The sequence below is a fragment of the Suillus paluster genome (assembly GCF_016628075.1).
Source record: "Suillus paluster strain FC165 chromosome Unknown EDB91scaffold_4, whole genome shotgun sequence".
In the NCBI taxonomy this organism is placed as follows: domain Eukaryota; kingdom Fungi; phylum Basidiomycota; class Agaricomycetes; order Boletales; family Suillaceae; genus Suillus; species Suillus paluster.
This window is the reverse complement of record NW_024537564.1, coordinates 532264-544816: the sequence shown is the minus strand read 5'-3', so window position 1 is coordinate 544816 and position 12553 is coordinate 532264. Positions and strand designations below refer to the sequence as shown.

At 48.8% G+C, this 12553-nt stretch overlaps 3 protein-coding genes across 3 annotated transcripts; 2 read left to right on the top strand and 1 right to left on the bottom strand.

Annotated features, from left to right (window-relative positions):
* Nucleotides 1-115: 115 nt before the first annotated feature.
* EDB91DRAFT_1195298 (nucleolar protein 14) lies at nucleotides 116-3206 on the top strand. Its single transcript, XM_041320581.1, has 7 exons — nucleotides 116-413; nucleotides 471-738; nucleotides 789-868; nucleotides 917-982; nucleotides 1028-1840; nucleotides 1889-2677; nucleotides 2727-3206. The coding sequence occupies exons 1-7, from the start codon at nucleotides 147-149 to the stop codon at nucleotides 3135-3137; spliced, it is 2694 nt and encodes an 897-aa protein (XP_041182534.1). The 5' UTR covers nucleotides 116-146; the 3' UTR covers nucleotides 3138-3206.
* Nucleotides 3207-3365: 159 nt separating this feature from the next.
* Nucleotides 3366-11836, top strand: EDB91DRAFT_1243215 (uncharacterized protein; the record flags this gene model as incomplete). Its single annotated transcript, XM_041322267.1, has 25 exons — nucleotides 3366-3942; nucleotides 3989-4086; nucleotides 4135-4605; nucleotides 4651-4967; nucleotides 5018-5338; nucleotides 5394-5552; nucleotides 5613-5709; nucleotides 5758-6231; nucleotides 6284-6505; nucleotides 6573-7814; nucleotides 7867-8383; nucleotides 8432-8921; nucleotides 8978-9266; nucleotides 9315-9493; nucleotides 9552-9753; nucleotides 9804-9998; nucleotides 10048-10315; nucleotides 10368-10565; nucleotides 10615-10739; nucleotides 10791-10879; nucleotides 10924-11046; nucleotides 11102-11189; nucleotides 11237-11449; nucleotides 11507-11752; nucleotides 11801-11836. 25 exons carry the CDS (start codon nucleotides 3366-3368, stop codon nucleotides 11834-11836), a joined length of 7236 nt encoding a protein of 2411 aa, XP_041182533.1.
* A 117-nt stretch (nucleotides 11837-11953) lies between these two features.
* EDB91DRAFT_516683 (uncharacterized protein) lies at nucleotides 11954-12550 on the bottom strand. The gene is made up of 5 exons (XM_041327549.1): nucleotides 12438-12550; nucleotides 12339-12376; nucleotides 12236-12287; nucleotides 12110-12177; nucleotides 11954-12059 (listed from the first exon to the last, which is right to left on the bottom strand). Exons 1-5 carry the CDS (start codon nucleotides 12457-12459, stop codon nucleotides 12039-12041), a joined length of 201 nt encoding a protein of 66 aa, XP_041182532.1. The 5' UTR covers nucleotides 12460-12550; the 3' UTR covers nucleotides 11954-12038.
* Nucleotides 12551-12553: the final 3 nt, after the last annotated feature.

Here is a 12553-nt window from a genome sequence, read left to right as displayed (position 1 = left end):
TGCGTTGGTGACTGCATGCATGTTGTCGAGCAACTGATGAATTTGAAATTGTCTGATGGTAGTCACGTGATGGCCCATGACAGAAATTTCTGCACTCAGCAGTGCAAGTACTAGTGTCACTTGAAAGCTATCACTGCCCACAAGGCATGGCGAAAGGATCGCAGCTGTCTCAGCTCAAGTCAGCCTTATCTCATGCGGGGATCAGCAAACCTTCACAGCATGGAAAAAAACGCAAGCGTTCAGGCTCTACTGACCAGGATAAAATCAAGAAGGCAGCCAAGCTTCAGGAGATACACCGAAAGCTGAATCCCTTCGACGTCAAGGTTACGAAACTAAAACATGACGTTGGTGGACGCAAGATCAAAGGGTCCAAGGGACAGCCCGCACAGAGCAAGCAAGCGGGTATTCAACAGGTGCGCATATCTTACACTCGAGAACTATTGACAGTTACCTCACATTGCCCATAATAGCGCGAGAAGACTCTATTGAAAGAGTTCCAGGAGAGAGGCCGCGTCGGTGGAGTCGTCGATAGGCGTTTCGGTGAAAATGACCCTTCTATGTCGCTGGAGGAACGTATGCTCGAGCGTTTCACGAAAGAAAGGCAGCGAGCTTCGAAAGGAAACGTATTCAATCTCGAGGGCGAAGAAGAGCTTACTCACTATGGCCAAAGCCTCTCGAAGCTAGATGATTTTGACAACGTTGGTTTGCCTATGGATGAAGACGATGACGAAGATCCAGGTGAACATGCCTGTGCTATTATTCGACGTTCTTTGTTTAACTCGTTCAAGGTCAAATTGATCGCGACATTGTGGGGAGGGCACACTTTGGCGGCTTTGGCGATGAGGATGAGGAAGATGATGATCACAATGTGCGTGTATCTCATAGCACGAGAAACATCACGCTCACACTTCTCCAGCCCGACCGGAAGAAATCAAAGGCGGAAGTTATGGCGGAACTCATCGCGAAAAGTAAAGAGCATAAGGTAACATATTAGCATTTTTACCGGAATCCTCTGATTTTGGTTCAGGCCCGCCGTCAACTGGAAAAAGAGCAAGAGGAGAGTATGCGGTATCAACTCGATCAAGACTTCGATTCCTTAAGAAGTCTGCTCTTCGCGCCTGACGCACAGCCAACCGACAACAACGTAGTTTCTCATCAGCTTTCCAAGTCCTCCGTAGACATAGACGAGCAACTGGACTACGACAGACAAGTTCGCGAACTCGCATTTGATCAACGCGCAAAGCCAAAAGACCGAACAAAAACTGAAGAGGAGCTTGCGCTTGAGGAGAAAGAGGCTTTAGAGAAGGCGGAAAAGCAGCGAAGGCGCAGAATGCTTGGGGACGATGGTGAAGACAGCGACGAGGGCGGAAAGAGTCACGGCAAACGAAAGAGGGAGCGTGGGGGCGACGACCTTGAGGACGATTTTGCAGTGGACGAATCGTGGGGAGGTATTGGGTCAGGATTGGGTGAGGTTGACATAAACGACCAGGCGATTGATCAAAGCGAAGACGACGACGGAGGTGCGGATGACAACGGCGATACTGGCGACGAAGATGAGGATAGTGATGCGGAGGAGGGAAGTGAAACAAACTTTGGCAGTCAGACAAGCAGTGCCTCTGGAGGCGAGATCGACGAGATCACCACCAGCCAGAGGTCAGAAAAACTCAAGCCGCCTGGTGTTCGAAAGGAATTGCCCTTCACTTTCCCTTGCCCCGAGTCGCACGAGGAGTTCCTGAAGATTATTGGAGAAATAGATGACACGGACGTGCCTACCGTAGTTCAGCGCATACGCACGTTGCATCACCCAAGCCTTTCCCCAGAAAATAAAGTGAAGCTTCAGGTGACGTCTTCCTTTGACCGTGAAGAACTCAGCTGACATCACTCATAGAACTTGACATCAGTCCTTGTCGACCATATACTCTATATCACATCACCTCCTACCCCACGATTCACGCTCCTGAACTCTATTCTTCCCCACCTCTTTGCACTTTGTCGTTCGTACCCGTTCGAATCTGCTGGATTTTTCGTGGAAAAACTCTCGCTGATGCACAAAAATCTGGAACGGGGGTTATCTCGAGGAGCCCTAGAACTTGGTGCAAGAACATGGCCCGGACCAGCTGAGTTGTCCCTTCTTCGCGCCATCGGAGCAATATGGTCTAGCAGCGATATGAGCCATCCCGTCATTTCACCTGCACGGCTTCTCATGGGTGCTTACTTGGGACTGTGTCGTGTACGGTCACTGATGGACGTGACGAGCGGGCTCTTCTTATCTTCCATCTGCCTTCAGTACGAGGAATTGTCCAAACGCCTGATCCCAGAAGCGGTTAATTTTTCTATCAACGCAGTCTTGCACCTGGCACCGAGCTCTCTCAAAAATTTCGCATCGATACCCGGTTCGTTTCCTTCCCCCGACTTCCGGTCAGATCTCTGCGCACCCCTCGCGATCGACATGAAGAAGTCCAAGCATCTTGACTTCCGTATACCAAGTCTGCATCGTCTCATGACTTGCAGCGAGTATAGAGAGCAGGATAAAATTGATTTGCTAGGTCTCGCTTTTCGCCTTCTGGAACGGTTTTCAGAAATGTACAAGAGCCTTGACGGATTTATTGAACTCTATCAGCCTGTTCTAGATATTCTGACGAAACTTGATATCACACAACTTTCGGAGGGCGTTCGAGTGAGTCGATGTCACATTCGTCCGAAAGGCATACTAACCATAATTTTAGACGCGAATATCCTCTTTGCAAGATAAGCTCACCAGGTTATTGAAGTTTTCTCGTCAAGCTCGTAGACCTCTTCTACTTCAGGCCCACAAACCAATTCCGATCCCAACATATATACCCAAGTTTGAGACGAGTTCCTCCTCCTACTTACGGCGGCAGGATCCAGATCACGAACGTAACGAAGCCTCAAAGCTTCGCTATCAGCTCAAACAGGAGAAGAAGGGAGCCATTCGCGAGCTCAGGAAGGATGCGAAGTTCTTGGCAGCTGTAGAGCACAAGCAACAGGCTGAAAAGGATCGCGCTTACAAGGAGCGCATGAATAAGGCGTTTACATCATTGGAGGGTGAAAGAGCTGAACAAAAGGCCATGGATAGAGAAAAAGCGAAAGAAAAGCGTCGATCTGGACGCAAGTAAATTATATACATGTAACTAATAAAGGTGAATATGCTGTATTCCAGGACTCGACAGGTCCAGGTTTAGCCTAGTGAATACTATTGTCAGTAGTGGCACGCTCTACCTGAGACGTGTCTGCACCGTCACGGTCCGTGACGCAGTGAATGTTAGTAGTTCATCTTACTAGTAAATGTGCTATATTTCTCCCCAAGCCTGTAGCTTGCTCGACTCCCACATCAGCGTTCAACCATGAGCGCGCCGCCTTCGAGCGCTCCTCCTGTTCCTCCGACAACTTTTCAAACTCCCAATGGAACGAACAGTGCATCGCCCAAAGATCTTCGGGACTTTCTCCAATATTTGAAAAACACAAATGATGACAATGCCCCCTCAGTACTGGAAAAACCACATTGGCTGAACCTACTTGCTGGCTTACTGGATAATGTCTTTGGTTGTTTTCCATACTTCAAGTCAACAATCCGAGGCACCACCAACGAACGCATCCAGCTTACGGACGACACGCTCGATGTCTTTTCATGTGTCAGCAAAAGGGCTGAGGTTGACTCGTTCTATGTTGATGAGGAACGTCTGTCCAAAAAGATCTTCGTGCACCTTTTGGGTCTTTGTACATCGACAGAATCATGGTTGGAAGTCACCAGCGAGGGTGATTCAGGCTGTGCACCTAACACCCTCTATTCCAAGGCTTGCGAGACTCTCGTTGAGTTCTTGCAAATTTTGTCATTTTCGAGTGCTCCAGGAGGAGATCCTGGTAATGCACAATGGGGAGTCCTGCAGGAAATATTGCATGAAGCGATAGACTTGTGCTCCGGTGAGTCAAATTCCCTCGTCGCGAAACTGCTACCGATAATCTGTAGCAATTATTTCTGCTCAATACGAACCGTATCCTCGAGACGTGCACTGGTTCTCTACCCCACCGTTTTTGAGGATCACGAATGGGGATTGTTCCATTCCGGTATTGTCATTGCCTATCGAATGATTTTCATGCTTAAGCGTCTTTTAGTGTCCCAGAGACACTCTAAATGTGATTAGGCTCCCGTCCCCTTCACACTTATCTGTCTTGGCCAGCATCATCGTCGATTTATTCGGCAAACTGTGTTCAAGCGCAACGCTTTCTTCCTTCGTCACGGCTGCTATGCTCCGTCATACATCTGAATTGACTCGCCGTGTATACGATTTCTGTTCTGAATGTCCTACATCGCCTGAAACAAGATCCCGGTGCCTCCTGCGAGTGGTAGCCGCTGCTCACACTCTTATGCGTAGTGACCTATCTCTCATCGGGGGGCTCTCGAAACTGCCTTGCCGTCTTTTAATACACAGACTCCAGTGTGGTCCAAATCCTGAACAACGAACACTCGATCGCAAGTTACGAGACATCCTTACTTCCAACGCAAATCTGCCAGTCGACTATGTGAGTCCTGCTCTGGAACTCTTGCGCTCTGAAACCTGGGAGTCATCTGGGAATGAGCTTCGGGTGAGTTGTTGTAATTTTTAAGCCTCTCAAGCTGAGACAGTACAGGCTCTTGCGGTCGTGTATATACGTGGGTGCGCGAGTCGTTTAGATGCAGCGAGTTCGCAGGCAGTGCAGTCATTCCTTCAAGGAAATCCATCTTACCCTGATTTGGAACCGCTGCTTATCATTGCTAGTAACCCCATTGATAGTCAACTAAGCCACGATGCAGACGGCATAGACACTTCGCACTGGCGTGTGACATTACAGAGTCTCGTGAGTCCGCTCATTATGCCTGACGAGCTGCAGCGGAATGGTATTGGGCACGAAGATACTGCACCCTACGTGCGACGGGTGTTGGACCAGCTCAGATCCAGGTGGGCTCGGTGAGTTTGCATTGCTCGTTGTGATAAATTTTCTCTGAACGCTACCGCAGGGGACTGCATGATTCTTCGTCTGCTGCGCGTTCAGCCCTGGCTGAAAATATTGCCTCCCTTGCCTCACACCTCAAGCTGTTCTCTCGGCAGCAGTCTCCTCCGCTTCGCGTTGCTGCCGCTCTTCTGTTGCCACTGCACAGAATTTTAGAGGGCCCATCAACTGAAGTCGACGTGCATGTACGGCGACAAGCGTTCAGAGCTCTCCGAACCATCATCAGAGAACACTCCGCGGATATTCAGTCTCATGAGCCGTCACCCGTGTTTGATCTCTTGAAACGTGGGTTCATTGACAAGGATCGTTCTGTCAAAATCGATGCTGGGTACGACGTCTTGCACTTGGAGGTGACCTTACTCATATTGCACCACCATGTATAGTCGCGCACTTGTGGATTTGGTCCATCTCCACGCCAATGTAGTTGGCATGGGATGCAAACACAACGAAAAGATCTTCATGACCATCAACGGCTTACTTGATTCCAGCGTGAAGGATGCGGTAAAAGAAACACTCCTGATTGCTATTGGTTCCATTGGATGGTAAGCTTGTCCACACGTCCCTGAAATCGCCAATACCATTGTTACTTTCCCCTGCGGCAGTAACGCTCAATTTGAGCTTCTTGGATTGGTCGTCCACTGTTTGATATCCCAACTGGGCCAAGATAATCATTTCTTGAAAGGCTTGGCGTACACACAAGTATGTCAATGTATAACATCTACATCAGATTCTGATACACCCCCACAGCTTTTGGAGATAGCGAAAAAACAAAGAAAATCCCCCTACGTCCTTGTCTCACCATACATCTCTCAGGTCGCATCATTCGTCGTCTCCCGGAAATGCACCAACCCAGCGCTGATATTCGAGACATGTCGATTTCTATCTGTGCATCCGACTGATTTTATCTCCGTCACGCTATCCAAGACCCTTCCTTATCTCTTTGTTAACTGCGAAGGGAAGGTCTTAGAGGACATTTCAAAGGAACTGGGAAAAACGACTCCGTCGCTGTTCCTCAATCATTCTCACGAGATCCTCGCTCATGTATATCAACAACACGAAGCGCAAACGAATGGATCTTTGCAGTTCATCACGAACATACTTTCTGATGCTGCTGCGGTAGACGACATCGACATCCAAAGCATCGTCAAGAGCTGTGTGGTGCCATTGCTCGCAAATCTGGTTGTGGTCCTAGGAGATGAGAATGAAGAACGAGCCGCTTTGGTATAGCTTTACATCTCCTTCGATGGTTCGTGACACCTGAACACGTGATCAGGCAGTGGATGCTTTGCGAAAAGTCGAGCGGTCAATAACGGGCGAAACTCCCGAACGAATTTTAGCCGACATCGACCTGTCTCCGTTCCTAAAGACATACATGCTTGGCGTTGTATCCAACTTGAATGATATGCTGCAAGATGTTCACGGCAAGAAATCGGTTTCAGCAAAGAAACAGATTCTCCGCGGTCTAGAGGAGCTGATCATCCAAATTGGTGCTCTTGTAAATGGGATTTCCCCTCAGGCACGTGAATCTGTCATGTTTTCGTGACTTTATTGATTTTTCTCAGATCATGGCCACTCTGCAAACTATGTTTCTGGTCCCCGAACTTGCTGAAGTCACCCTGACTACGTGGTACACATTTCTGTCTACACTGAAGGTCAAGGACGTCGTTCCGTATATTGGCACTACAAGTGCAGCCATTGTCTCCGCATGGTCTGCTTTATCCCCTTCCGCTCGTGATTCTGCCAAGAAATGTCTGCGTCATATCGTCTTCGATGTTGGAAGCACCGTCGGAAATGATGCAAAGGAAATTTTAGACGAGGTCGTGGACCTCGGTTACATCCCAGAACTTTCTGAGGTACATGCACAACTTCAGAGTGTTCGCATCTGGGATCCACGCTTGCAACTCCAGAAGATTCTCATTCGGTGCTCGAGTAACAATATCACGGTAGCTCAAGTGGCTCTTGGCGAACTTCAACATTTTATGAGGAACAATCATGCCTCACTTATACAAAGCCTTGCAACGGGCGACACCTTTGATCTCTTAATTGGCAAGATACAATTGACCCTGTTTCAGATTGTCTCTCGTGATGGGGAGGGCTCCGACACTCTTCGACAACTGGCGTTTGAGTGCATGGGAATTCTGGGAGCAGTTGATCCAGATCGTTGTGACCTTGGTTCGAAAGAAACAAGAATGATCGTGCGGAGCAACTTTGAAGATAATAAAGAAGCAGTCTCGTTTGCTCGACACCTCATACAGGACGTTCTCGTGGGCGCGTTCCGGTCCACTAGCGACATAAAGTACCAAGGACATCTCGCCTTCACGATACAGGAACTCCTGCGATTCTGCAAGTTCACGCCTGCCCTAGTGTCATCAGGGGGTACGTCATCCGTCTCGGCGTACGTTCGCAAAAGCTGGGATTCTTTTCCGAAACATGTGCTCGAAACCGTCACTCCACTCTTGGGCGCCCGTTTCGCTGCTCCGCACAAGGAATTGCCACAGCTTCCTTCACCCATTTACTCTCATCAGAAGACCTATCGAGAATGGGTCCAGTTATGGACAGCTCATTTGATAACGAAAGCGTCCGGGGACACTGCGCAAGCCATCTTTGGGGTCTTTCGATCTGCAGTACGCAACAAGGATGTTGGCGTCGCTCACCACATACTGCCTCACCTCATATTGAACATCCTTGCATCTGAGAATGACGAAGATACCAATGGCATCCTCCAGGAGTTGTCGGCTGTTTTGAAAGATCAGGTTGCTTCTGATAGTCCGTCCACTCCAGACAAGAAGTTTCTCAGTGCTCAGGTAACTTTTCAAACCCGATCGTTTTACCGTTGTCGCTGAGTGTCTACCTCAGGCCGTTTTCATGCTGTTGGACCATCTCAGCGGATATGTGCGAATCCTGCGACAGGATACCGCGAAGAAATCTGAGGGCAAAAGATCACGAGAAAATCTTGAATTTGTGAGACGTCAGCAGCAGCTTATCCGGGTCGATTCGGTGCTCTCCAGCATCGACCACGAACTCATGGCCAAAGCTGCGCTACAGTGTCGAGCTTACGCTCGCTCACTTATGAACTTTGAGAGGCAGATAGTCTCAATGAGAGAACGACAACCTCCTCCACCTGGAACAGATTTCACGCCCTATTACGAACGTCTTCACGAGATCTACGCACAGCTTGACGAGCCTGATGGAATGGAGGGTATTTCAACATTGATCTTGTCCCCTTCGTTGGAACATCAAATTCGTCAACACGAAAGTACTGGTCGCTGGACTGCTGCTCAGAGTTGTTGGGAAGTCCGTCTTCAGCAACAACCTGACAATTTAGACTTCCATCTTGGACTCCTTCGATGTTTGCGCAACCTTGGACATTATGGTAGAAACTGTCTTTGCCTTCTTTTCTGCAGGCTAAACCGTTTGTTAGACACGCTCCGCACACATGTCCAGGGCGTCCTCGTTAGAAACCCAGGGTGGGAGTCGGTTTTGGCAGACTTCCAGGTTGAAAGCGCGTGGATGATAGGAGCATGGGACGACGTGCACAGGATCGCAGCGAATAAAGAGCATGAATCGCCGTCCGTGGTTAAAGCTCGAGTTCTTCTTGCTATGCGGTCTGGTGACCCTTCGCCGATTGACGAAAGTCTTACTAGAGCACGCCTTGTGCTTGGTGCTCCCATTGCTGCCTCTGGGGCAAGAGGGTATCGTCGTGCATATGACGCTCTAGTCGATTTGCACATGATTCACGAACTCGAATTGATCCACGAGGCTATCTCTAATCTGCCACCAAGCTCACAAGGCCGTAGATCCGCCATTATGACTCTCGGCCAGATTCTTAGCGCACGTTTGGACCGTGCATTACCTACCTTCCGCATACACGAATCCCTGCTTAGTATGCGGCGAACAGCATTTTCACTCAGGTATGGCTTCGTTATACAATTCCACTTGTCATTCATCCTGCGTCGCCCGTGGATAGCCCGGTCTCTCGGCCATCAATCACGAGTCAAATTGGTCAATCATGGTTAGCGAGTGCAAAAATTGCTCGGAAAGTTGGACAGTGGCAGACTGCGTATAGCGCTATGCTCCAAGCACAGCACACCAATGCTCGATTTAGTTTCATTGAAAGCGCGAAGCTTGTGAGAGCACGGGGAGAACCCCTCCGGGCGCTACAAGAACTTGAAAACTCCATGCGCATCTTTGGTTTCGTAGACAACGATACAGTCGACTTGACAAGAGATGAATTGTCTAAGCGGATGAAGGCAAAGGTGGGGACATATTTATTGAATGGATGTAGCTCACAACCCCGCAATCAGGCGCAAATCCTTCTTGCACGTTGGATGAACGAGTCCGATCGATACGAAGCTTCCTACGTGTTCAAGCAGTTTCAGAACGCCGCACAGTCAGCTCCAGAATGGGAGAGTGCCTTTTACCACCTTGGCCACTTTCAGGACCAGTGTTATAGGAATTTATCAGCAGAAGACAAGCCAAGCCGGTAAGTTTCTAGGGTTCTTCGCGTGCCGCCTGAATATCTTGCTGATAAATGTTCGCAGTGGAATCAGAATGAACTTTCAGACCATCAAATGTTTCACAGAAGCCGCTGCTTACGGAAATAAATTTGTATACCAGACTATTCCTCGCTTGCTCACCTTATGGCTAGATATGGGCGAGCGCAAGGCACCAGCAGAACATCCACTGTTTGTACAGGTCAACGACGTTGTCGCCGGCTCCATCGATGGTATCCCAGTATACAAGGTTGGAGGTTTCATGAGCCGGTGAAATTCTCCGCTGATTCTTGCGTTCAGTGGTTTACTGCGTTTCCTCAAATCGTGTCTCGCATTGGGCATCCGAATCGTGTTGTGTACTCGGTCTTATCGAAACTCATTTCATCTGTCATTCGAGAATACCCCAAACAAGCGCTTTGGTTCTTCGCATCTGTGATCAACTCGACAAAATCCACTCGCAAGCAGCGCGGAAGAGGAATCTTGGATCAGCTGAAAGTGAGTTATATCCACTGTTATTGAAGTATCCGACAAAACAATGCTATAGAACAACCCAGCACGCACAGACTCTAACCTTCCGGGTCTCATCACGAGTCTTCACGGCATGATCGACGAGCTCCTTCGGCTTTGTAATTGCCCTAGTGACCGCAAACTCAGTATGCGTCAAGACTTTCCAAAGCTGCTTGGGATGAAAGACTGTAATATCCTCATTCCTTTGCAATCGTCATTGACGGTCAACCTCCCGCCTGTCTCGTCTATGAATCACCGCGATAAACGACACAATATCTTTGACCCTTCGTCGCCCACATTTGCAGGTAATTTTTTTTTGTAGAACTGAAAGCAACGATCTTGACCAGCTCCATGCAGAATTTCACAACGAGATCGAAATCATGCAGTCCCTGGCAAAGCCACGAAAAATTACTGTTGACGGTTCTGATGGTATTAGATACATGTTCCTAGGCAAACCGAAGGACGATCTGCGGAAGGATGCGCGTCTTATGGATTTCAACGGGATCATTAACAAACTCCTGAAGACAAATTCGGAATCTCGGAGGAGGCAACTCCGTACGTTTGAACGGACTGAAGTGGGATTGGGCTGACCATTTTTCTTCAGGCATTCGGACGTATGGCGTGGTGGCATTGAATGAGGATTGTGGCGTCATTCAATGGGTGCCGAACACTGTACCTGTGCGACCTGTACTGTTGAAATCCTACGAGACAAGAAATATTCCACCCTGGGTAGCTTTTCCTTTCCCCACTTTCCCAGCGTGCGCATATTGACAAAAGCAGTCCAAGGAGCTGATTGATGTTACAAAGCGCATCAAAGAAGGCAGTGATAAAGATGCCGCTGAGCTTTTTGTGACCAAACTTCTTCCTCAGTAAGTGGTTGTATCAATGCTGCTTTGTGACTTACGCAGTGCAGGTTTCCCCCGGTCTTTCACGAATGGTTTGTGGAGACATTCCCGGAGCCGTCCGTATGGCTGGCTAGTCGACTTAATTATGGGCGTACGCTGGCAGTGATGTCAATGGTCGGATTCATCTTAGGGTAAGCCACTAGCCACCTTAAAGTTTATAGTCAACACCCAACCGATTTTTGAAAGGTTGGGAGATAGGCACTGCGAAAATATTCTTCTGGACACAATCACAGGAGATGTAGTCCACGTCGACTTCAGCTGTCTCTTTGAGAAGGTACTTGGTCCAAACCTCCTCTCACTTTTGCTCACTGACGCACTTAGGGCAAAACACTTGAAACACCCGAACGAGTTCCTTTCAGACTCACTCAGAACCTTGTTGATGGCCTTGGGGTAACCGGCATCGAAGGAGTCTTCCGTGTCGCCTGCGAAATAACGATGCAACTTCTCCGTGATAACAAAGACCCCCTTATGAGTGTTCTTGATGCATTCATTCATGATCCGCTGGTCGAATGGGAGGACGACAGGAGAAAGATGGTACGTCAATGCCATCCGCATGTCTTTTGCTGATGAGTCAAACTTTTATCTTTCAAGCAACGCCGCCAAGCCCAGGAAAAGGACAAAGTGAATGCTGCCGTCAAGGCCCCCCCAGATTTGCGAGGATGGGCCAAGTCTGCGCTGAAGCCTATAGAAGAAAAATTGAAAGGGCTGTATTCCGCGACGAATGTGAAGGAGCGGACTTATGGAGGAATCACACGAGGAGGAGACGACAAACGGGAAATTTCGACGAGCAATCTCGTGCAGATGCTCATACAGGAAGCAATGGACAGCGCGAACTTGGTGAGTTGTCGCACTTTGTCAGCTCATCACGGGTTGACTCGTCATCAGGCCAAGATGTATCCTGGATGGGCAGCATGGCATTAGGGATTATAACCCTCGCCCCTGTATCATCATAGTTTAGAATAACATGACCTGTATCACGTTTCACCGTGTAGTATGACTCTTTAGGCTGACTGAGGCATCGGCATTACAGTGGCGATACTTCTTGGAAAGCGGATGCTTATATTATGAATCTAGCTAACAAGCATTTTCCTGTCGGGAAAGAATAGAGCATCTATCCGTGAGACTAATTCCTGACCGGCTTGCCCTGGAAACGGTGTTATTCACAATGACCGTTAATCACAGCTAAGCTCTTACCATGGTAAGCTGGTAGATGCCATACACGGTTCCACACATACCCACGCCGAAGAGAGTGAAGTAGGTACCTAGACGGTGGTCCGGGTGAATGAGACAAACACCGCACCGCGCTGCTATGTCACCTACCAAGATACAGTCTTGAACGGGGTGGACGATAGTAAACGGGCGAGTGTGAAGCCTGAAAATAAAGGTCAATGAAATGCGCGCGAACCGGGTGGTTGACTGCTACCTGGTAAGCCCGCTGCCTCTCAGGAACGTGGTTTGGGCCTGAAATTTTTGGACAAGAATGAGAAAACAACGCTCGAAAATATATGACCTAGTTGCTCACGAAAGACCACAGCGTCAATCATGGTAGTTAGTTGGAGGTTGGATTGTATTTTGTCGGGTACGACGTTGAATGAGGGAGGAAATACGGCGGAGTCCGAACGGTGTTTGCCGAACTCT

Coding starts and splice junctions, on each gene's coding strand:
- EDB91DRAFT_1195298 (XM_041320581.1), top strand. CDS start 147: ATGGCGAAAGGATCGCAGCTGTCTCAGCTCAAGTCAGCCTTATCTCAT. Junction 414..470: donor AGCAAGCGGGTATTCAACAG/GTGCGCATATCT, acceptor TGCCCATAATAG/CGCGAGAAGACTCTATTGAA. Junction 1,841..1,888: donor AAAATAAAGTGAAGCTTCAG/GTGACGTCTTCC, acceptor CATCACTCATAG/AACTTGACATCAGTCCTTGT.
- EDB91DRAFT_516683 (XM_041327549.1), bottom strand. CDS start 12,459: ATGATTGACGCTGTGGTCTTTC. Junction 12,288..12,338: donor AGAGGCAGCGGGCTTACCAG/GTAGCAGTCAAC, acceptor CTTTATTTTCAG/GCTTCACACTCGCCCGTTTA. Junction 12,060..12,109: donor GCATCTACCAGCTTACCATG/GTAAGAGCTTAG, acceptor CACCGTTTCCAG/GGCAAGCCGGTCAGGAATTA.